This window comes from Canis lupus, chromosome 23 (genome assembly GCF_048164855.1).
Source record: "Canis lupus baileyi chromosome 23, mCanLup2.hap1, whole genome shotgun sequence".
Classification (NCBI taxonomy): Eukaryota; Metazoa; Chordata; class Mammalia; order Carnivora; family Canidae; genus Canis; species Canis lupus.
The window spans coordinates 23,801,573-23,825,888 of record NC_132860.1 but is presented as its reverse complement, the minus strand read 5'-3'; the positions used below and the strand labels follow the sequence as shown (position 1 = coordinate 23,825,888).

Here is a 24,316-nt window from a genome sequence, read left to right as displayed (position 1 = left end):
AGAATTGAAGAGCAGAGGGAAAATTATTAAAAAAAAAATCAAAAGAGATCCAAAAGCAAATGTGATTCTTTGCTGATAGATGAGAACTCATCAGTTTTCACTTCTACTAACTGCAAAGAGCTCTAACCAAAAAATTGAAAACAGAACAAAAAATGAGAAAGAAACAAATTAAAATCTCAATGTCAACACAAAGAACATATGAAAAAAAGAACTTTTTATTCCAAGTAATCATAATAAAAAACACACATCTTGCTTTCTAAAGCCTCTACATTTTTACATTTTTAATCCTCACACTGCCGTTATGGGGTAGGTACAATGCATTACATATGAAGGAGCAGGGGAACTGGAATCTGAATCCAAGATGTGTGGATCTAAAGTCTGTGTCCCTGACACTATATTGCCTCAGAGTGAATTTAATTCCAACGAACTGATGGAGGCAACTGAGGAATGTCTTAAGGGTCAAAACCTCTCAAAGAGAGTATGCTCTACCTCTGACTAGCGTTCATGTCTAAAGTCAAATGATCCCATCAGGCTGCCCTGCAGCATTAATTTAATTCCTGATTCTGGCAACATAAGCATGTCTTCCAGGTCTCTAGTAAAGCCTCTGTAAAGACACTCTCAGTCAGAGTGCTACATGCGTTATGCATGATCACTGTGCCTTAGCAATTGGATGTTAACAGATGGTCCCAATCCTGAAAAAGGCTTCAAGCAAGCCCTGAAGGGTCTTACTTCCTTTTAGACAAAATGGATTATGCTAAAAAAAAGAGAAAAATAAATGCTGTTGTTTCTTTCCTAAGTATAATTTAGTATCCTTTCTTTTAAGATATTACCAGATTGGAGATAACAAATACATCTCAGTTAAGTGGCTGTGTGAGGTTCCTGGGTTGATACTAATTCTAAGGCCATATCTAGGCTCAGGAGACATGAAGGAGGGCTGCACTCAAATAGAAGCATAGGCATGTACACTTGGCATTTCTATCCCTGCCTTAGATACAAGATCCATTGCCTTCATGAGAGATCTTGGCATAGGAAGTATGTTGGATAGGAATGGCATTTTATATTGATTCAGTCTTGGTTATTATGTCCTTAGCCTTGACTCAACTACTTGTAAGATATTGATTAGAAAGAGGGAGGGAGGAAAGGACAGGAGGGGGAGAACATTTTCTCCAATGCACACTGCATTACAGTGTGTGCTTCAAACTGAATATGACTTATCTGTAGTTGGGTTACTCTTTTTCTCCTGGCCCAGTAGAAGCTTCCTCACAAGATACACTATGGAGTAGTAATTTCAAGGATTCAGTCCTCTCTTACACCCTCCCCACCTATGTGAAAATAAAATTGTTTTACTCCCAGGGAAGTCAGATTCTAATAAATTGTTAATCCCTGTCATTGTATTTTTAGGAAGTCACCCATCAGGATCCCACCAGCTCCCTCCTCATGCCTGTGTCATATTCGCTTCATGGCAGATAATAATTATTCTCACTTCCAACATCCTTACTTTGTCTTAACTGGAATTCCAGGGCTTGAACAAAAGTATTATTGGATGGCATTCCCACTGGGTGCTATATATGTCATCGCCCTTTTTGGCAATGGTGTCATTATTTCTACCATCAAGTCTGAATCATCCCTGCATATCCCTATGTACTATTTTCTGTTCATGCTGGCATTGGCAGACATGGGGCTTGCCCTTTGTACTTTGCCCTCTATGCTAGGCATATTTTGGTTTAACTATAAGTCCATTGCTTTTGATGCCTGCCTTGTTCAGATGTACTTCATTCATACCTTCTCTGCCATTGAATCTGGCGTGCTGGTGGCCATGGCTTTTGATCGGGTTGTAGCCATCTGGGACCCCCTCAGGTATGGTACCATCTTAACCAATGGTGTGGTCGGCAGAACAGGGGCCATCATCCTGACAAGAGCAGTCTTTGTGGTCTTCCCTGTGCCTTTCCTCATCAAGCGTCTTCCCTTCTACCGCTCCAACATCCTCTCCCACTCCTTCTGCCTCCACCAAGACGTCATGCGACTTGCCTGTGCCAGCACTCGTGTCAACAGTCTCTATGGACTTATTGCTGTCATCTTCACCAAGGGTTCTGACTCCCTCTCCATCCTCTTCTCCTATGTGTTCATATTCCGAACAGTAATGGCCATTGCCTCAGGGAAGGGCCGGCTGAAGGCACTCAACACCTGTGTTTCACATATCTGTGCTGTACTTATCTTCTATGTTCCACTCATTGGGGTATCTGTCATTCACCGTTTTGGAAAGCATCTTTCACCACTGACTCATGCTCTCATGGCTAATGCCTACCTTCTTGTACCCCCTGTGCTTAACCCTATAGTCTATACTGTGAAGACCAAGGAGATACGAAAGAAAATCATCCAAATATTTGTTCAAACCAAGATCACCGCAGAAGGTTAGGATCTGCCAATTTGAGAGAAGAATCTATTCTGTAAAGGCTCAGGTATGACTATGAGAAATAAAGGTTTATGTTTTTCATGTTTTCTGTGTGATTTGATTTGGGCAAAGAGAGATTTCCCTGTTCTCAGAGCCTATTTTCCTTTTCCTATGCTGAATTGTTCTTTGCTAAGTATAGAAAAAGGGACATCTATGGGAACTGTTCATTGTACTGTCCTATAGCCCTGAATTTGTGAGTTGGCACATAATAGCTAAAGGCAGGGAATATTACAAATTCAATTTTTAAATGATTCTTTTTTTAAAAATTTTTTTAATAAATTAATTTTTTATTGGTGTTCAATTTACCAACATACAGAATAACACCCAGTGCTCATCTTTTGAAAACAAATAGGCCATGAATTTAATGCCTTTTAAATGAAAGCTTACCAAATTAATTTAACATTCTAGTTCAAGAATTAGGAATGTCCTCCATTTCCTTAAAAGGAGAGAAATGAACCATACCCATTTAATAATAAGAAAACACATGGGAATAATAGATTATTAAAACATGAATCAGAAAAATGATCAAATTTTAGGATTAAGAATATAAATGTATACAATTGAGCAGGAGCCGATTGTGTTGCATAACGTGGGATCAAAAGAATAAGAGTAAGGTTTAGTTTTTCCATGTGTGACACAGGTAATTTTCTTACCTTAGCATCCAGTTTGTTATGAAATTCAGTTTAATCATAGGACTACGATCATTTGTCAACTATAAGGTTTTGTGCAACTATAAGGAGTGTTCAAGCTGTCAAACATAAGAGAATAAGAGAAGTTGTATTTATAGACTGTCCACTGAGCAAAAGACACAGTTCTGGAGCCTTTTACATATTATTTTATTTGGTAATTACAGCATCCCTATGAGGTAAAGTGTTATGCACTATTACCTATATGTGATGAGACAAGTACAGAAAGGAAGAAAGTTTGAAAATTTTTGTACCAATTTGACTTTGCAGTGACACCAAAGCACACAATTTTGTATACAATAAAACAAAATTGTATAGGTGTAATTTTTTTTCCCGGTCTGAGTGAGTGAGGTGTGGAGTTTCCTAGGAAGGCAAACAGGGTGCCATTGGGAGCCCATAGGCTGTGATTGTGGCTTCTGGTGTGACAAAGGGATTAAGTGCAGGTCCAGATGGAGGGGCGGGGAGAGGATGGACTGGAATGAACTGAATTTTTTGTAAAAAATCATATTTTTTTCATGTCTAATTGGAATACTTATGATAGATATTTTAAATTTAATTATGAAAATGTATGATAGTTCTAGTGGCGGAGATAGACAAGTAAAAATAGGAATGCTTTCTAGGTGTCGATAAGGTCACCTGGAAAGTAGGACATGCTATCCACTTTCTCAGGTAAGGATAGCCCAAAATCAGCATGCTTTTGATATTTTGTTGATATGTGAATTTAATCCTTTTAGTGTCATGACAAGATCCTATAATCAGAGTCTGGAGGCCACATTCATTAGACCATAATGTAATTCCAATTTCTTTCTGTATGCCCATCTCAAGAATCTAGATACACTGTGACTCTTACAATGTTCAGTAACCTGATTTTTGCTCTCTGCAATGTTGGAAAACATCAAGGAGTAGTTCCAACATTATCTGAAGTCTTTCGACCAAGCTTCTCCCCCAACTTCCTGATACACACATTTGTCTCTTAAAGTCAGGACTGCAGTATATAGAATCCCCAGTTTCCACGACCTAATCCTTAGAATTGTGAATATGTTATGTTACATGGCAAGGGAAAATTAAGACTACAGATGGGATTAAGGATGCTAATAAAATGACTTTGAGATAGTCATTACCTTGAATTACATTGGTGGGCTCAATTTAAAGGGCTCACAAGAGCCCTTTAAATGTGAAAGAGGGAGGCAGAGCATCAATGTAAGAGTGATGTGATGTGAGGTGACTTGACTTGCTGTTGTTGGCTTTGAAGTGGCCATAAATCAAGGAATGAGAGGAAATGAACTTTCCCTAGGACTTCCAGAAACACAACCCTGTTTACACCTTGATTTTAGCCTGGTGAGACTCATTTTAGAATTCTGGCTTCCAGAATGGTAGGATAATAAATTTGTATTGTTTTAAGCCATTAAGTTTGTGAGAATTTGCCACAGCAGCAATAGGAAACTAATATAGGGACCAACGTTGAAGATGGAGAAATAAAGATGGGACTTTGTGTAATGATAGGCACACTTCCAAGTTTATCTTCTGATTTTATTTGAATTCATTCTTAGACATTGTGGAGTCACACCTGGTGGCAACCACACTATACTGTACAAAAATTAATATCAACTGTCCTATTGAAAAGATGCATTACTTTAGAAAATAGCTCTTAAGTGATGGTTATTCAGAGGTAGAAAGAAATATAGGCAATCCATAATAGTAGATGGTTCTAAAGTGTATTGCAACAGGCTTTGGGACATGGTGTCACTGCACTTCTGTATCCATATTTTCATAGACAAGCACCGTATATCCATGGGCATTTGAAAAGTGCAACAGAGATAGGAACAAGAATGTGTATCTACTTTTATTCATGCAGGTATTTCCAAATAACCTTATACAAATAGATGTGTACCCACACAAAAATGCACACATTCACATTCACACCTCTATACAACAATGGAAATAGATTTACACATCTCTAAACACATGCACATATACTTTATCACTCAAATATTGGCACATTCATTTATACAACTGATATAAAACCAATATAATTTTAAACACTTGAAACCTCATAAAGGTAGGTATTCTTAGATCTACATAACTTCATCCACATTCTATATTCACGTAAGTACACACAGTATCATATAAGCACAGCTGTTCTTGGCTCACCAGGGCGGCTGCTGGGCTACGGAAAGGGGATGATCTTTTTTTTCTAAAACCTAGGTGAAAAATAAATAAATAAATAAATAAATAAATAAATAAATAAATAAATAAAATAAAACCTAGGTGAAGTTACACATCCTTGTACCTATTTTCATCAGTGTCAGAGTTATTTTTTTGTCCAGAATAAGAGTAACCTTGAGAAAGCATAAACTTTAACACTGAGTTTGGGGGTATATGCAGCAGTCTAATTAACTTTGAGAATAAGTAATTTAGAATAAAACCTAATTGTTTAAAATATGAAACTAGATATATAATCCTTATTATCTTTTCTTAACAATTGCAATTTTTGAAGTTGAGGGAAGACCTATATATATGAAGATGACAATAAATTTGCATCATTTCTTTTTTAACAATAACAACAAAGATAACAACGTTATTAAATGACATAACACAAAATCCCCTTGTGATCTAAAACTAGTAAGTTTTGTTACCATGAGATGCATGGTGGCTCAATTCTAAGAGTGAGTACTCCTAGAGACAGAAGTTAGAAGCTTCCCGTTTCATAAGGTCAGAGTCTAGAAACTGGCATGATATCACTTCTGCACTTCTACCATCTTCTATGAGTCAAGCAGGTACAGATCTCAGATATAAGGGAAGCATACATGGACTCCACCTTTCAATGGATGGCATGTCTGAAAATTGAGGGGCTATGTTTTATGTTGGTATAGTTTTCTCTTTGGCCAAAAATGATATACGTTTTCCCACACGTGAAATACGTTCACCCCTCTGAAGACCACAAATGGTTTCATACAATTTCATCATCACTCAGTCTCCAGGCCAAGGAGCTCATCTAAATTAGGTGCAAGGGTGATGAATTTCCTCAGATGTGCCTCCATAGATATAATTTGTCAACTATGATTCTTAATGTGAACACCTGTGTGTTTCATAGGCACATTACTTGCCTCACATATGATCAATACAGTGCTGGGATCATACAACATTAGCTGTAGAGACTCTCATTTAAACAGGGCAAGCCAGGAGAAACACAGCAGCCATTAGTCCACAAAAATTCTGAAATATAGCAGGACACATGATACTACTTCCCTGAGACTAATTCTTCAGGTATTTGAGCTTTGTCCTCCAGGTTCTTGTTTTAACCCCATAAGTCAGCTTCCATTTTTGCAAAAAGTTGCCTGTGCCTCCTTCTTGCGCAGAGACATTTGATGTTTCAAAGGCCTCTGTTAAAATTTTTATCAGTCTTTGGTCCCTTCAGCCTAAGTTGAAAAAAATACCAAAATAACTTTGTGTTTGTTTTGAATAACTTTATAATCCTCTCAGTTAGTTAGAAGCCATAGTCACAATGCTTTTTGAGGTATGTCTTTCTCTGCCTTAAGCTCCTGAAATTGCTTTGGGACAATGTCCTTAAAATCCCTCTAGGTCCTATTATTTAACAGAGGACATTTGTAAGGCATAACCTTAAAATCCATAGAGGGTAATTTTATCAGTCTTAAGAAAATTCAATCAGGCACCCTTTTACTCTAATATTTAATTAAAAGTTCTTGTAGTTGCATCCCAGAGTTGATCTTTGCCCAGAAGCCATTTTTTAAAAAAATTTGAGCATCATTTACTAATTGGAGAGAGGGAACGAAATAGTTAGACTGTCAAATTTAATACATTTTGGTTCATTTATATTTCCTCTGAATTTTCTTAAAACTAAAAAAGTTTTTTTTTGGGGGGGGGGTGGGCGGCTCCTCTCTTCCCTTATACATTTTACTGTAGTTTGCTAAAATAAGTCAGATAGTATCTTCAACACTGTTGGATATCTTCTTAGCCAATCACTGATTCCATCAGATTTATTTCCTATTTTCTACATTAGTGTAGGTGAGAGTGTTGCCAAATTTTCCATCATAACACAAGTCTCCTTTTCTCCAAATTTTATGAACATTTTCATTTAAATTCCAGCTGCCAGCTTCCTTGAAGCCCTTTTAGACTTCTGTTAACACTGTCATAAAATCCCCCCAGTCTTTCACCAACACTCATCTATAAACCTTTAAGCCTTTTCTAATAATCTCATTGATGTCCTCCCATCTTACCTTTACTGCCTCCCCCAGAGCCAATGCCACCTGTTGTAATGTCTATTACAGTAGCACCCTACATCTGTTGCATTTATCCATTATTACATAGCAAACCATTCCAAAACTTGTAGCTTAAAATAAGAGCACTCATTTATTTTGCTTAGTGGTCTAAAATTTGGTAGAAATACCTCATGTCTTCTCCATGAGGCTTCAGGTGGGGAAGTTCAAAGGCTGACTGTGGCCTGACCTCTGAGGGCTGCAATCATTTGAAGACTTCCTCACGCACATATTTGTTCTGTGGAGGATGTTGAGTTCTGTGTTGGGTAGACTAAATCTGAGAATTGCATGAGAGATTCAATGAAAAGTTGAACTCGCTGACTTGAAGCTCAAGAGACGAGTATAGACTGGGAATTATGAATTGAGAGTCAATGGAATATTGATGGCCATTTAACCAGTATACGTGGATGAGAATAGAGACAGAAGTAAAAGAACCCTAAATATATTGATGTTTATGAGATTAAAAATAGAAGAACTAGGTAGGAGGAATGAAGGTAAGAAGAGAACTGGGATTCGGGACATTTCAGTATCAAAAAGAAAAGAAAGCTTTAAGAGAGGGTTCTTAAGAGAAACCCCCAAAATAAAGCTCCCCCTCAAATATGTACATTCCCCAGATTGAAGTCTTTGGGTATATTAGAGCATGGTTAGTGTTCTGGGTAGTGGTGCTGGGGGTGTAAACCTGGTGCCAATTAATAAAAATCAAAAGCTAAGCAGTCAACAAATATATATTGACTATCAAACATGTTCAGTATTGTGAGTGCAGAGTGCCTGAGATGTGATAAAGTTCAGACTGAAAGTGGAGGTGCTAAAAGAAGCTTCATGATAAATGAGGCTTAGGGTAATGGATAAAAAGGAGTTGCTTATCTATTTCACTTTAAGATTGTTTTGGAATGCTAATATGTTTAAAATGAGAGGGGTGCCTGGATGGCTCACTTGGTTAAGCATCTGCCTTTGGCTCAAGTCATGATCTCAGGATCCTGGGATGGAGCCCTGCATGCCTGTGGTTTCAGACTCCCTCCTCAGCAGGGAGTCTGCTTCTCCTTCTCACTCTGCCTCTCTCCTCTTGCTTATGCACTGCCTCTCTCTCTCTCTCTCTCTCTCAAATAAATAAATAAAATCTTATTAATCAATTAATTAATTAATTAAAATGAGAAAAGTAAATCTTGAAGAAAAAACAGGATTAGACATGGCTGTCTTCTCAGGGGGTGCCTTCTGAGCCCATTATACCTGGAATATTTTACTAAACCCATCTGTTTCTATACTCATCATTCTCTCAGTCCATTAGTCTAGTTAGGACAGATACTTGAAAAATAGCTCCAAGTATTATGCTGAGTGAAATAAGTCAATCGGAGAAGGACAAATATTATATGGTCTCATTCATTTGGGGAATATAAAAAATAGTGAAAGGGAATAAAGGGGAAAGGAGAAAAAAGGAGTGGTAAATATCAGGGAGGGAGACAGAACATGAGAGACTCCTAACTCTGGGAAATGAACTGGGGGTAGTGGAAGGGGAGGTGGGTGGGGAGTGGGGGTGACTGGGTGACGTGCACTGGGGGGGGCACTTGATGGGATGAGCACTGGGTGTTATTCTATATGTTGGCAAATTGAACACAAATAAAAAATAAATTTATATTAAAAAAAAGTTTTGTTCCCACACTGAAAATTACAAATTGTGTTCAAGATATTTACATGCCAGAGAATGTTTGAATGCCAGAGAAACTTAAGTTTCTATGTTTCTGTCAACATGTCCATGTACAATGTTTGTTTTTTGTTTTTGTTTTTTTGTTTTGTTTTGTTTTTTTCCATTTGAAAGTAGTCATTTATTAACTGACCAGATCACAAAAATAATCATGGTAGATACCTTAGTTCATCCTTCTAATAAGCCTATTGATCTGGTCTTCCCTGTTGCCAGCATCTCCACCTTCTACAAAATGGGTGGTCATTTTCTTCATTCCGACACGTGGAGAAGATAATTTGAAGGGCCATAAAAAGTTGTTGGCTTCTTTGAAACGTTTTCCAACAGTATAGATCTCGTGAATCAGATCCTCCATGCAGATGATGCCATATTTACCAAGAGACCGAGCAATCAATGTGTTATCTGTCAGGGCAATTCGCTTCTTGTTGATCTTGCCATAACCACGCTTGTAGATCAATTCATTCACTGACTTCAGGTTTGGGTACCCCCATGCTGATGGTTCCACAGTCCTTAGCATGTTAACTGAAGCCTTGTTGAGCTTAACAAAGGTGCCATTGAAGATCTGGCGAAGGCGAAGAAGCTGCAACACCTTTCGAACCTTTGGGCTCACACCATTGATACCTCTGATCCTGATGACAAATGCCAACTTGGGTTCTGCAGGCACGTAGAAGTTGCCAGCTTTTCTCGCCATCCTCGCCATGCGAATCTCAGTTCTGTACATCTGCCTGTATTCCTTGTGGTAATGCTTAGCCTCTTCATAGATAAGCTTCCTCCTTGCCTTTCGAAGCATCTTTTGGGCAAACTTTTTTCTCAGACGCTTGATCTTCAACTCCGCGAAGTTCCTTCGCTTTTTCTTAAGGGTTTCCGGCACAGCAGGAACCTTCTTCTTCTCTTCTGCAGTCTCCATGGTTCCAGCAGGAAAAAGAGGACTGTTTGTTTGTTTTTGAGGATATGTTGTTTTGTTTGTATAGTCAGTAGTTACAGATAATTTGATTTTCAAATTTATAGCATGTTATTTTTGTTTAATGGTTCATGTCTGAAGGTAGATTTGAATTGTGCCCTTAATATTAACAGATGTTGACTGATGAGCATGTGGCAGTTTGTGGATACCACAAGCTGAAAGCTCTATGAAATAAACCAGGATATGAACCTAGCAGCCTAGGTTTTTATGCAAACATTCTCATAGCTAGGGTATATAAACCTGTTCTCCCCAAAATTGTTTTGAACAGACATACTCCATCCAGACCCTTTGTTAACAAGTAGTAAGCTTAGTCATATATTTAAATTAAAATTTTCTTAGCTTATTTTAAGATGTAGTTAAACATGTAGGAGACATATTGTCTCCTGTGCTGTTTTCTTCCTCCTTAGAAAGGTTCTCTCCTCATTCTACTCTCATAATTCTGACCAAAAAACTGTATCTTACTTACATTTGCAAGAGGACCAAACAAAACTGACTACTGTGGGCATGGATGACACAGGCAAATCAAAGAAAGAATCGAGGACTTAGTTTCTGAATATATGTCAGTATGTTTTTGAGCGTTGTATAAATGGAGCATATTTATACCTTTGAAGAGGGAAATAGAAAGTAATTACTGTGTGGAAGAGCAAGAGTTAAAAAATGTGTGGTAAAGGTGTAAAAAAAACTCCTCAGGGGTGAGGACACCTGAGTGGCTCACTCAGTTAAGGGTTCAACTCTTGATTTCAGCTCATGGCATGATCTCAGGGTCATGCAATCAAGCCCCACATCAGGCTCCACATTTGGGGGGGGTCTGCTTGAGATTCTCTTACTCCCTCTCCTTCTGCCCCTCACCCCACCATTCTCTCTCTCTCCCAAATAAATAAATATTTTCTTTGTAATACTACATACAGATTATGCAAGGGCAATTAAGAATGAAGAATTAGATCATGAGAGAGAGAAGAGGGAGGGAAAGATCCATTGGGTTATATTTTAAAGCCATTCCCATGAATAGCATCTTGACAGAAGAGACTTACTGAAGTAGCACAGTGATGGAGGGGGAGGGAAACTTTGAAAAATACCCACATCCTGTGGGAGAGGAAAAGTGAAGGCAGATGAGGAAACAGGAGGTAGAAGTAGAAGATGTGGTGAGATGCCATGAAATCAGCAAAGAGATTAAAAAGCAGGAGACTAAATATTTGTAATTTACCCAAATAAATTAAATTGAGGGAGAATTGAGAGAAATATACTTGATTTGTTAGTTAGAAAGAGATAAGAGCTATGGAAAACATATCTTTCATATATTAATGGACACAAAAGCCAGACTTAGGAGCCAGAGGAGGGATTTCACAGTAAAGATGTAGAGTGTGTGTGTACATTGCTGGTAAATAATTTAGAATTTTGATCTTGCCACTTCATGGTCCCACCAGAGAATCAGAGAATACTGGTATTCAAAAGGTATTTTCAGCTAATTGTTTCTCTCATCACAGTATGTGAACATTATAAAGACCTCTTGTGGTTGTCTTTTATCCTTGGTCTAGAGTGGTAGTTTTCAAGTTTTTGGTTGTATATCTATAGAAGGAAACAAAGGACACTCCTTAATATTTTTATATTTTATATTTATTCAATAACTTTATATGGTAACACATTAAGACAAATAAACATTTTTGAAGATTGATATAAACTTAAATACAAATAAAAGTTATATATATATATTTTTTTCTCCTTGTAGGCCAATTGATTATAAAGTGTCCTTTTTGGATTCATGTTTTCTATTTAGAGAGCGTCAATATTGAGGCCTTGGCTGATATTTGCATTCTGCACCAGCCAACCATTTCATGTAATTCCTGTTGTTTACTTTAATCTTGGCAAGTTGAACTTCTTCCTTAAGGTTTTGACAATATTGATTACTAGTTTATCTCTCTTGCATCTGTATCTTAGGATCATTGGTTCATTCCCTCCTCGTGGAATTTTCTTGCAAGCCTAGGAAACCTGAGACATGGATTGAGTCTCAATTTACAGGCTTTAGAATCAACAGATCTCAATTCAGGTCTAGTTCTGACACCTATAAACTGTTTAATTGAGCAAGTTACTTACCTGCTCTAAATCTTATTTCTCCATGTGTAAAATGTTACTAACTCTCAAAGACTGTTGCGAAGATATTAAGATATACAAACAGCCGCCCTACCTGGGTGACTCAGTCAATTGAGCATCCAATTCTTGATTTTGGCTCAAGTTATAATCTCAGGGTCATGAGATTGAGCCCTGCAAGGTGTTCCTCACTCAGTGTGGAGTTTGCTTGGGATTCTCTCTCTCCCTCTCCCTCTCCCTCTTCCCCCACCCTTATACAAACTCTCTCTCAATAAATAAAATCTTAAAAAAAAAGGTATATAAAGGCAGACAGCATTATTAATTAGTATTAATAAATGTGATATTGTAGTGTAATCCTACTTGACTTGTATACATATTTCTTTGCAGAGAAAGAAATATGCCAAGGATTAAGCAGTAAATTGGTGCATTTTTCTCTGTATTTCCAGGGTCTAGCACCATGACTGGCATTTCAATGGGTTAAATGCACGTTTATTGAATGGACACTGAAGTTTCTAGGAGGATTATTCATTGTGTAATGATTAATAAAATACTTAAAACAGATATTATTATCATTAGTACAAAGGCAGAGTGCATTTGACATACTCATCCTCACACATATATTCACTGCTTTCTTTTTAAAATTTTTATTTAAATTCAATTTAGTTGACATATATTGTATTATTAGTTTCAGGGGTAGAATTTAGTGATTGATCAGTTGCATGTAACACTCAGTGCTCATTACGTCAAAAGCCCTCCTTAATGCCCAAAACCCAATTGCCCCACCCTCTACCCACTTTTTCCTAGTGCTGAAAGTTTTCACTTGTTCTTAGAAAAAGCCGAGGAGTAATTTTAGTTGCTCACGTTTTGTTGGATCCTCTAGTACACAGTAAAATAGACCCCATTCATACTGGGTCAAAAGAATATAGGCAGAACACCTATTATTTTACTAAGCATGTGGCATAAAACTAGGACTATTATAAATCTGTAAAGAAATGATATCCCTTAAAAGAAAAGGTATAAATTAAGTAACCATGGATGTATCTGTTTTAATTTTATCATAGTACTCTTCACTCATTAAATACTGAAACACAAATGCTATTTGATTCTGTAATAGTTTTCTTTGCTCTCTTTTATTTTTATTTTTTAAGGTTTTATTTATTCATGAGAGACAGACAGAGAGAGAGAGAGAGAGAGAGAGAGAGAGAGGCAGAAACACAGGCAGAGGGAAAAGCAGGCTCCCTGTAGGAAGCCCGATGTGGGATTCAGTCCCTGGACTCCAGGATCATGACCTGAGCCAAAGACAGCTGGTCAACTACTGAGCCACCCAGACATCCCACTTTGCTCTCTTTTAAAGAAAAAAACAAAACAATATCTCAGAGACCCAACCTTTCAGTAGTGCTATTGGGCTTTTAGAATCCTTCTTTATGTAATTATTATTTAATTGATGATTAAAGAATGTTACTTCATGTTATATGAGTAAATACTAATAAGTGCTATCTAGATAAGCAGGTGATAATTTATATTATTACTAATGCTCATCTCTAGTTTCATAGAAGAAAAAATATGGTATTAATTAAGTTAGATTTTGTATGTGACACTAGATATCAAAATGTTCACATTTCAAAATGGACTAAATACAAAACAAGAATGACCCATGTTGTATTGATTGTCACTCACAAGCCTTGCCCACCCCACATTTTGCTAGATGTACATAATTATGCTGCATTGGAACTGCTAAAACTGTTGCACCTCACACATGACTCCCTTTCTCTAGGCTCTGTTTGTTCTCCTCTGGAACATGTGTATGATTCGCCTTCGTATCTGCTTGGTCTTCACACTGTAGACAATGGGATTGAGCACAGGGGGGAGTAACAGATAGATATTGGCCATGAGTGTGTGCACCACTGGTGATAAATGCTTTCCAAATCTGTGGATCATGGTGACTCCAATGAGAGGAATATAGAAGAGGAGCACAGCACAGATGTGAGAGAGGCAGGTGTTGAGAGCTTTGAGCCTTTCATCTCTGGAAGCAATGCCCAGCACAGTCTTCAGGATGAGCACATAAGAAAAGAGAATGATAATAGCATCCAGCCCCAATGTGAAGATGACTATGATGAGGCCGTAGAGACTGTTGATGCGGGTACTGGCACAGGCTAGCCTCATTGCATCTTGGTGGAGACAATAAGAATGAGACAAGACATTGGAATGGCAAAAAGGTAGCCGCTTTATAAGGAAGGGCACAGGGAACACCACACAGACTGCCCGGGTGAGGACAACTATTCCAATCTTTCCAATGATGCCATGGGTGAGGATGGAAGCATAGCGTAATGGATCTCGGATGGCCACAAATCTGTCAAAGGCCATGGACACTAATACTCCTGATTCTACCACTCCAAATCCATGGATGAAAAACATCTGTGTAATGCATGCATCAAAAGGAATCTCAGGGACATTAAACCAGAAGATGCTGAGCATGGAGGGCAAGGTGGACATGGAGAGACTAACATCAGTGAGAGCCAAGATGGAGAGGAAGTAGTACATAGGCTCATGGAGACTCTCATCTACCTTGATGACAGTTAAGATGGTACCATTTCCCAGGAGAGTTAGTGTGTAGAGAAATCCCAGGGGAAAGGCCATCCATGCATTTTTATCTGGCATCCCAGGGATACCCGTCAAAATGAAACTGTGGTGGTTCACATGTGATGCGTTTGAGTTCATTGTCATTTTGCCACTGTTGGGGGAGGCTGGACTCTTCCACTTAGCTTGCAGTTCCTAAGTTGAAAATATATTTTCATAGAAGATGGTAAATAGATTTATGAATATAGAAGAGGAACAGCAGAGGGACCAGTTATGTTTAAAACAACGTCTAAGGTTTTTGTATTACTTTGTCTGTTTGCTTCCTAGACAATCACATGAGATGAAGCAGCAACACGCAAGGACTTAACAGTGTAGAGCATTTTGCTAAATAATTAAAAAAAAAATCTAAATTCACAATAGCACTACCACACAAATACCTACTCACAATTCCACTGCCATCACAAACCCATATTTATACAAATCTATGTGTATACACACACACACATACACACACATGTAGTCTCACATGCACACGTGTGTGTATCTTCTTCCATATACCTAGACATCTATGTCATGGTATTTGGAATGGCCTACATTTGTAGATAAACTCATTAGTGATAAAACTATTCAAATTAATATTTAATCTTGACAAATTTTAATAATTTATAGTTTTCCATAACCTCATTTTAAAGTAGCAACGAACAGGGAATACAGGTGGCCCAGAAACAACCACACATAAGATATAAAAGTATTCACTTATAGGATTTTTATTTTGAGAATCACCTAATGCACCAGAAACTTGGGGCCATTCTTAAAACCTCTTCCTTTGTTAAATCAATGTTTAACCAATTTCACACTTGCCTTCAAAACATACGAAATAAGTATCCCCTTTCTGTCTTTTGTACAGTTAATAAATAGTATAACCCATTCCTCCAGGCTCCCTAACTGACCATCCTCCACCTAGTAGTGCCTGTGTCAGTAATTCCTCATTCTGTAGTCTGAATAAACTTTTTAGATTTGGAATATGATTTATTCACCACCAGCAAAACCTCCTTTAAGGGTTTCTGTTGTCCTTAGAACAGAGTCTCAATTTTTTATCTTAGCCCTCAAGAGACAGCATGATTCAGCTCCTACTCCTATCTACTGCCCCTGCACCAACGCATATCATTTCTCTCCCCTTTGGTCTCTTCAGTCCAGCCAAATTTGCAGTGTTTAAGTTCCTGGATCCCACTCAGATACTTTCTAATAGAGGATTTCCACATTGTTCTTTCCGGATCCTTAGGCCTTTCTCTACCGCTCATAGAGTTACTCTTGCCTAATCAAAGCCTAGCTATCCTTCCCAAGTAAGCCTTTTCCAAATGCTCATTCTGGTTTAAGATTTCTTAAATCTTAAGTATATTGTTTTCCTATTATGAGCTTTTCTTTCTCCAAAGTAAGAACAGTTATTTAAGTATTGCATGAGTATTTGTTCAATGTCCCTCTTGCCTGCTAGAAGTTAAACTCCCCAGAGGAAAGGAATATTTATTATGTTCATCACTTAATAGACCACATGATAAGAAAATATTAGTGTTCCATATACATTAAATGAAGGATTGAAATAATAAATAAATTAATATGGATGATTGAATATCATTCTTTTTTTCAGAAGTGTTACAAATCCTCAAACTCCTCCCTGATCGTTTGCATATGGTTGGGAATCATTAACCAAGAGAAAAATCTCTTTTTCTAAAATGGCACAGATTAAAAACAAACAAACAAAAAAACCCCAAAAACTTGAGGAGTCTGAAAGTTATCAGAACAAAGATGTTTTTGTTCTTTCCTAGGTCCCTGTTATGGGCAAGGAAAAAGAAAAATCTCAAGAACTTGCCAGGTGTACACGACCATGTAGGCTTCACTGCTCCTTCTGCCTCCTGTTCTTCATGGTGTCTGTCTAACCCTTTGGCTGCTCCTTGAGGAGGGAGCTTTTTAAATACTTCCCATGTTAAGTGAGAGTCCTTCACTTGTTTGGGTCTGCTGATCCCTCATCTCAAGCAATTCTGATGGCTTTCACTTGGGAAGAATCAGTTGGCTCACTGCTCCTGGATGTTTTTCTTGGAAAGACTTGAAAAAATTTGGTTCTTTGGTATTCTTGAAGTCCCCAGGGCCTGTGGAAGCACAGTTGTTTTATGGAAATGCTGATTCTTGTTTTCCCAGATTCTTGTTTCTAGTGCTTTTGATTGTTTTTCTTTATCCAAATGTGTTTTACCTCATCTTCTTTTTTCCTCATTCCTACCTCTGTTCTTCTTTCTCTTTTTCATTCTCTCTATATGTTCAGCACCCTCTTTTTCTAGCTCCTAATTCATGTATATCCATCCAATCATTCTTTCATTCTTTCCATGCACTAGTTCTCCCCTACAGTATATGTCTTCTTCTGTCCCTAATAACAACATGTACACTTATTTTTTTCCATTTTACTTAGACACTTGTTATCTGCTCTTATCATTTCCCTCACTAGAATTTCTATGATTATTTAATGAAATAATGTACATAAATAATTCCACACAGCACTTGCTAGGAAGAAGGCATGTGAAAGTACTTTAAGATTAATTTATTACCTGTATCAATTTCTATGCTCCAGGTCAGAATTAATTTGGCTTCTTCCTTTCCTGAAATTAGCAAAGAGAGCACTTATGAAGACTTCTCAAACGTCTGGTGACATCTGGAGTGATCACAACTCAATAACAATTTCTTAACTCCTCTGAAAACATCCCTGAGGGGTGCTGTTAGCCTCTGGGTTATTCCATCATGATGTCCCTAAGGAATCCAGACCCTTTCTTCATCGGTCAAACTATTTTTTCTTTTGCCAACAAATCTCAATTTTTTTTCTTCATTTTGTTTGCAATCTGTCAGCCAAGTTTGAAGAAAGATCTACTTCTCCCTTACACGCACGTGCACACATATTATTTATGTATGTGTATTACTTGCATATATGTGATAAATACATATTAAATATATAAATAAATATAAGCATATATAAAAAAGATTTGTCTCATGTTGAACCGCTAAACAAATTCTAGAATTCCAGCTGGATATTGGTCCAGGTCTTCTGACTCCAAAACCAGTCTCAGGCTCAATGATGACATAGTGTTATGATTTACCCTGAAATAGGCCAGGGGTCTACTGTTGTTTTGAGATGAAGAGAAGGCTTGCCTGACTCTCTATCAGAAACATAGAGAACAAAGTTCTCTGAATCTGTTGCACTCTTTGATTTCCTAGCTTGTTATTTAAATCTATTAAATACAGTTTCTTTAATTTGTTTTAATGAATTTTGCTGTAATTTCACTGGGGTAATTCTCAAAATTATAGAAATAGCTGGTTATTCCATCAGTGTGTGCCTTTATGTGGTAAGTCCTTAAATTATCCACAGATCCTATCCACCACCTCTTTTGGTCTCATTTATTTTCTTTCATAGACATATTTGCATCGTAATAGCAGAAAACAAAAGCCAGATATAAATAATTCTTATGATGATGCTTTTTTTCCAGGTACATTAGAGAATGTATTGTAGAAGTTTATGTATTTTTAATTTCTAAACACAGTTATTTCCCAATGTGTATTACAATTTATAGGAGACCACCTATTCAATGAACATTAAGAGCTCGTGCTTTATAATAAGTGTTTCTATATATTTTTACATAAGAGTTTATGACTATGTTTAGAAATTTATGATTATCTGTTTATTTATTTATTTATTTATTATTTTTTATCTGTATATTTATAGATTTACATGATCCTACATATGAGATGTGTATGAGTGTATAATTTCTATAGATGAGTTTTTATTCTTTTAAAATGATCTTTAAGCACCCCAAGCTATTAAGGGTAAAGAGTTAAAAGACAAAGTCTTTACCCTTAAGGATTTTCAAGTTTGTGAGAGTGCTAATGCTTCCCAACCTCTTTGAAGAATTGTTACAAACAGTAATATACACAAGTAAAGTGCTTGATGCAAACTTTCTGAATCTTTTAACTGGTGGCTTGGACTCCTCTGAGGACGTTATAATTTGCCTCATTCATATCTATAGAAATTGATGCTGCTTGTAGCCTAACCTCTCTTCCAGGAGGACTCCCAGATTATCCTAACAATCAGAATTTCCTATTATTTGGAGCTCTACTTTATCAAGGATCTGCCTTTCCAGATACTAAATGGCAAAGTTTAGCAGAAAGAGTAGAGTCTGGGAAGTCTGATATACCTTGCTTAAAACCATGTTTAATTTTAGCTATCATGAAACCTATTTTTTCAACATTTCCTTGTCATCTATTAAAAATGACTTTTCCTGGTTAAGTCCAACTATTCCCTCACCTCCCCAACTGAATTTATATGGTCCAACGTACTAGAGGAAATCATACAACCATGTTCACTCATACCAAAGAGCTCACATAACTCCTTCTGTGCTTTCAATCATATTTAATGACTCTTCTCCCACTCCCTTATATCTTATACAAATCCTTATTCTTTGTTGTTGACTTCACTTCCTACTTCATATAGAAAATTGAAACAATCAGAAAACTGATTTAGTGCCCTAAATTACATTTACTCACCTAAGAGTCAAATATATGCTGATTTCTCGGCTACCTTATATAAATCAGATGACATATTCATGCTCTATTCTAAAGCCAATTCTTTCAGTTTTGCATTAAATTTTTCTTGTGTCTCCTCAGGAACATCACTTCAGCAATTTTTCCTTACCACTCTTCCTTACCATAAAGTTTTTACCCTCTACTTGATTATTTATATCAGCATCAAGCATGTCATGTTTTCCATCAGAAAAAAAAAAAGGTATTTCTGCCAGTATTCTCTCACATTGTAATTCCCTTTCATGTAAAACACTCTAAAGCAAAAAAAAAAAAAAAAAAAAAAGTGTCAGGAGAAGAGGAATTTTTGCCTACTTCTTATGGTGTATTTTTCTAAGTAGTTTTATCAGGTTGAATGGCATATTAAAAGTTCTGGGGAAAAAAAGCAGTCAAACTTTAAAACAGTACAGTAAAAATCTTCAACATGAGAGAAGGCAATAAGTGAGAAAAGGAAGAACTAAAAAAGACTGAAACATATAAAAAGCAAATATCCACATGACAGATATAAATCTAACCAAATTAAGTTACATTAAACTTAGATGAAAATAAAATAAAATAAAATAAAATAAACTTAGATGAACTAGGGCAGCCCCGGTGGCTCAGCGGTTTAGCCCCACCTTGGGCCTAGGGTGTGATCCTGGAGACCCTGGATGGAGTCCCACATCAGGCGGCTCCCTGCATGGAGTGTGCTTCTCCCTCTGCCTATGTTTCTGCCTCTCTCTCTCTCTCTCTGTCTGTCTCTGTGTGTGTGTGTGTGTCTCATGAATAAATAAATAAAATCTTTAAAAAATAATAATTTTAAAAAACTTAGATGAACTATAAACTCCAATAAAAAAGCAGAGATTGTCAGGTGGATAAAAAAGAAAAATCCAAGTATGTGCTACTTACAAGAAGCATAACTTAGAGTCAAAGATACAAATAAGTTGGAAGTAAAGGATGGGAAAAGTTTCACTGTGAAAACAGTATTTCTAAGAGAGCTGGAATGTCTATGCTGTCAGACAAAATAGATCTTAGTGCAAGAAACCTTAGTAGAGACAAAGAGAGACATTTAAAAGTATCAATACATGAAGAACTTAAAATGATTATAAATGTCTGTGCACTTAAAAACCTAGCCACAGGGGATCCCTGGGTGGCGAAGCGGTTTGGCGCCTGCCTTTGGCCCAGGGCGCGATCCTGGAGACCCGGGATCGAATCCCACGTCGGGCTCCCGGTGCATGGAGCCTGCTTCTCCCTCGGCCTGTGTCTCTGCCTCTCTCTCTCTCTCTCTGTGTGACTATCATAAATAAATACAAATTAAAAAAAAAAAACTAGCCACAAATATATATGAATTTAAAAAATGAGAGAATTGAAAATAAAAATAGACTATTCAATAATTGTAGTTGGAGATTTTAATAATTCTATCTCAGGAATGGATAGAACAACTAAATAAAATCAATAAGGCTATAAAAGACTTAAAAGGCACTCTCAACCAACTTGCCATATACATATATCAGTTATGGCAAGTTGGTTGAGATATATATATATGTATATATATGTATATATATGATATATAAGGTATATATGAGAAATATATATATATATAGATTTTTTATATATGTAGATTTTAAAAATATCTGAATAGACTTGTATCAAGTAAAAGAATTAGTTATTGAAATTTTTCTCATAAGGAAAAATCTAGGTCTACGTAAGTTTACTGTGAATTCTATCATACATTTAAGGAAAAAGTAATGCCATTGTGGCATAGACTCTTTTAGAAAATAGATGAGGGAAAACTTCCTAACTCCTTTTGTGAAACTAGTATTACTTGATACAAAATCTAGATGTGTATCATCAGAAAACTACGAGAAAACCTTTTATGAATGGGGATGCAAAATTTTAAGCAAAATATTAGTAAACTGATATAGAAAGCAAAAAGAAAATTATACTATGAAAAATTAAAGTTTGTCCCAGTAATGTAAGGATGCTTTAACACAAAATTTAACAAGTAATACTATATAAATAGTTTAAATAAAAAACAAGATGATATCAATAAATGCAGAAAAGTCGTTTCAAAATCTAATTCCCATTTATACCAAGAAACAAAATAAAAGAAAAAAAACTTGTCAAATCAGAAGTAGTCACATGAAAAGACTTTAGCAACATTGATCACTGAGAAATTCAAATTAATTTTGTAATAAGGTACCACTGCACAGTCCATAAAATCTGATAGTGCCACGTATTGGCAAGAATGGGCAGAAATTGGAATCCTTATATATTGTTGATGTGAGTATAAAATCGTTCAACCACAAACAGTTAGACATTTTCTTCCAAATTAGAGAAACACCTATCATAGTATCCAGTAATTCCTTTCCTAGACATCTGCCCAAACATGTCCATACAAAGACTATATGCTAATGTTTGTAGCAACATTATTCATAATAGTCAAAAGTGGTAAACAGCTCAAATGTATTTCAACTACCAAATGAGTAAATAAATATGTTTTATCCATACAATGACATATTACTCAGGAAGGAAAAGGAACAAGCTATGAATACATTTAGCAGCATGGATAAAATTCAAAACAATATGTTAAGCAGGAGAAGCCAGACACAAAAGACAGTATATTTTATGATTCCTCTTATATAAAATTACTAGTAAAGACAAACTATAAAAATAGAGAGCATATCTGTTGTTTCCTGGAGCTAGACACAGGCCCAGGGCTGACCTCAAACCACCATCAAGGAATCTTTTTTTTTTTTCTTTAAGATTTTATTTATTCATTGTGACAGACAGAGAAAGAGAGAGGCAGAGACACAGGCAGAGGGAGAAGCAGGCTCCATGCAGGTAGCCTGATGCGGGACTGGATCCCGGGACTCGAGAATCACGCCCTGGGCCGAAGGCAGGCGCTAAACGGCTGAGCCACCTAGGGATCCCCAAGGAATCTTTTTCATGTAATGGAAGTTTTAAGACTGTTTTGGGGTAATAGTTTCAGAGTTGTATAAATTTTTTTAAATTTTTTAATTTATTTATGACAGTCACAGAGAGAGAGAGAGAGAGAGAGAGAGAGGCAGAGACACAGGCAGAGGGAGAAGCAGGCTCCATGCACCGGGAGCCTGATGTGGGATTCGATCCCGGGATTCCAGGATCGCGCCCTGGGCCAAAGGCAGGAGCCAAACCGCTTTGCCACCCAGGGATCCCCAGAGTTGTATAAATTTATTAAAACTCTTCAAACTGTACACTTAAAATGGATCAAATCTATCATTTGTAAATTATACCATAACAAATGGTAAGACAGATAAAATAGAACATTTAATAATTCATTAGGAGACTATTGCTCTATTCTATAAGAGGTCAAGGTAACTTAAGTAGAATGGTAGAAGCAAAGATGAAGGAAATTTGAATCATCTAAAATATATTTTAGTTTGGACTCAATAGGCCTTGGTAATGGATTAAATATAAGGAATAAGGTAAGAAAAGATTGGAATTTTGATTTTTTTTTAATTTTTATTTATTTATGATAGTCACAGAGAGAGAGAGAGAGAGAGGCGCAGAGACATAGGCAGAGGGAGAAGCAGGCTCCATGCACCGGGAGCCTGATGTGGGATTCGATTCCGGGTCTCCAGGATCGCGCCCTGGGCCAAAGGCAGGCGCCAAACCGCTGCGCCACCCAGGGATCCCTGGAATTTTGATTTTGGCAACTAAGTGGGTTGTGGTATGGTTAGTGTGATTTATTAAAATTCATTGTAAGCAAATAGGAAGAAAAGTTTTGTTTTTGTTTTACAGTATTCACTATGCTAATTTGAAGTTTCCTATTTGATATCTACATGGAATTATCGAGTAGGAATTGGTCTGGAGATCAAGACAGAATTCAGGCCCAAAGATATGCTTTTGGGGGCAATCGATTATAGAGGCATTAAATCACTAGGATTTGATACTATCATTCAGTGAGAATGAGATTAAAGTATAGGACAAAAGACCAAAGAAGAGACACACTAACATTTAGTGATGTAGGAGGAAGATAAGCCATCAAAGGATATCGAAGAGTAGAAGTTAAAGCAGGAGGAAATCATGGTGTCACAAAAAAATCAGAAATGAAAGTAACTTAACATGGAGGCAATTTTCCACTGTATTGAATCCTTTTGAAAAGGAGAGTAAGGTGAGGAATATTTTCTGGGTTTGCAATAAACAGACCATTGGTGACACCTGCACAGATGCTTTCATTGGTATGGGTAAGAACTGTCACTAAAATGAATTGAGAGAATGGGAAGAGATTACAGACCACAATGCTGATAGGCTTTACTGTGAAGCAGAGGACAGAATGAGAGAGTAGGAACTAGAAGGCATGTGGAAACATGAATGAGCATTTCTTTTACATTTTTCCTTTTTTGCTTGCTTCCTTGTCTTTCTTTTTTCTTTCCCTTCCTTCCTTCCTTCCTTCCTTCCTTCCTTCCTTCCTTCCTTCCTTCCTTCCTTCCTTCCTTTCTTTTACTTTCTGTCTCCTTTAGAGAGAATTGTAATGATTAGGCAATAAAGTATATTTGCATTTTGGTATGCTAGTGAGGTACCATTCACACAGGATGAGACAAAGTCTGTATTTGCATGGTTGCCATAACAAGTTTTGCATTAGGGAAAACTAGGTCCTTTTCCTCTGAGATAAGACAAAGAAGACCAAAATGTCCAGAAGCCTGAGTCTATATGGCCATTGGCTCTGGGGACATCTCCAGGAAGACTGATGCTTTGTCTCTAGGGGATCACTTCAGAGGGAATTCTGGATTAGGGTTCTGCTGGTTTTAAATCTCTGGCTGTACTGCTATTATGGACAGCACCAGAAATGACTCTCATCTCCTAGACTAGGCTTGGGTGAGTTGGGAAACAAACTGAGGCCCAGGTAGTGCTTTCTCTGAGAATGCTTTCATAGAATGGAGGGGGCTGTAGTTATGGACGATTCATAAAGAAATTTTTAGAGTTCAGTACTGAGTGGTTGGAGTGGAG

General features: G+C 37.0%; 3 protein-coding genes and 1 pseudogene across 3 annotated transcripts in view; 2 read left to right on the top strand and 2 right to left on the bottom strand.

The window, feature by feature from the left end:
* Positions 1–24,316, top strand: part of LOC140615545 (olfactory receptor 51H1-like) — an 85,417-nt gene that overhangs the window by 55,134 nt on the left and 5,967 nt on the right. The gene's annotated exons all lie outside the window — the stretch shown is intronic.
* Positions 1,460–2,448, top strand: LOC140615540 (olfactory receptor 51H1-like). Its single transcript, XM_072795409.1, has one exon. It carries the CDS (start codon positions 1,460–1,462, stop codon positions 2,414–2,416), a length of 957 nt encoding a protein of 318 aa, XP_072651510.1. The 3' UTR covers positions 2,417–2,448.
* LOC140614914 (large ribosomal subunit protein uL30 pseudogene) lies at positions 9,176–10,039 on the bottom strand (annotated as a pseudogene).
* LOC140615299 (olfactory receptor 51H1-like) lies at positions 13,928–14,881 on the bottom strand. Its single transcript, XM_072795212.1, has one exon. The coding sequence runs from the start codon at positions 14,879–14,881 to the stop codon at positions 13,928–13,930; it is 954 nt and encodes a 317-aa protein (XP_072651313.1).

Bases quoted from the DNA above. Each gene is read 5' to 3' on its own strand.
- LOC140615540 (XM_072795409.1), top strand. From the start codon at position 1,460: ATGGCAGATAATAATTATTCTCACTTCCAACATCCTTACTTTGTCTTA.
- LOC140615299 (XM_072795212.1), bottom strand. From the start codon at position 14,881: ATGACAATGAACTCAAACGCATCACATGTGAACCACCACAGTTTCATT.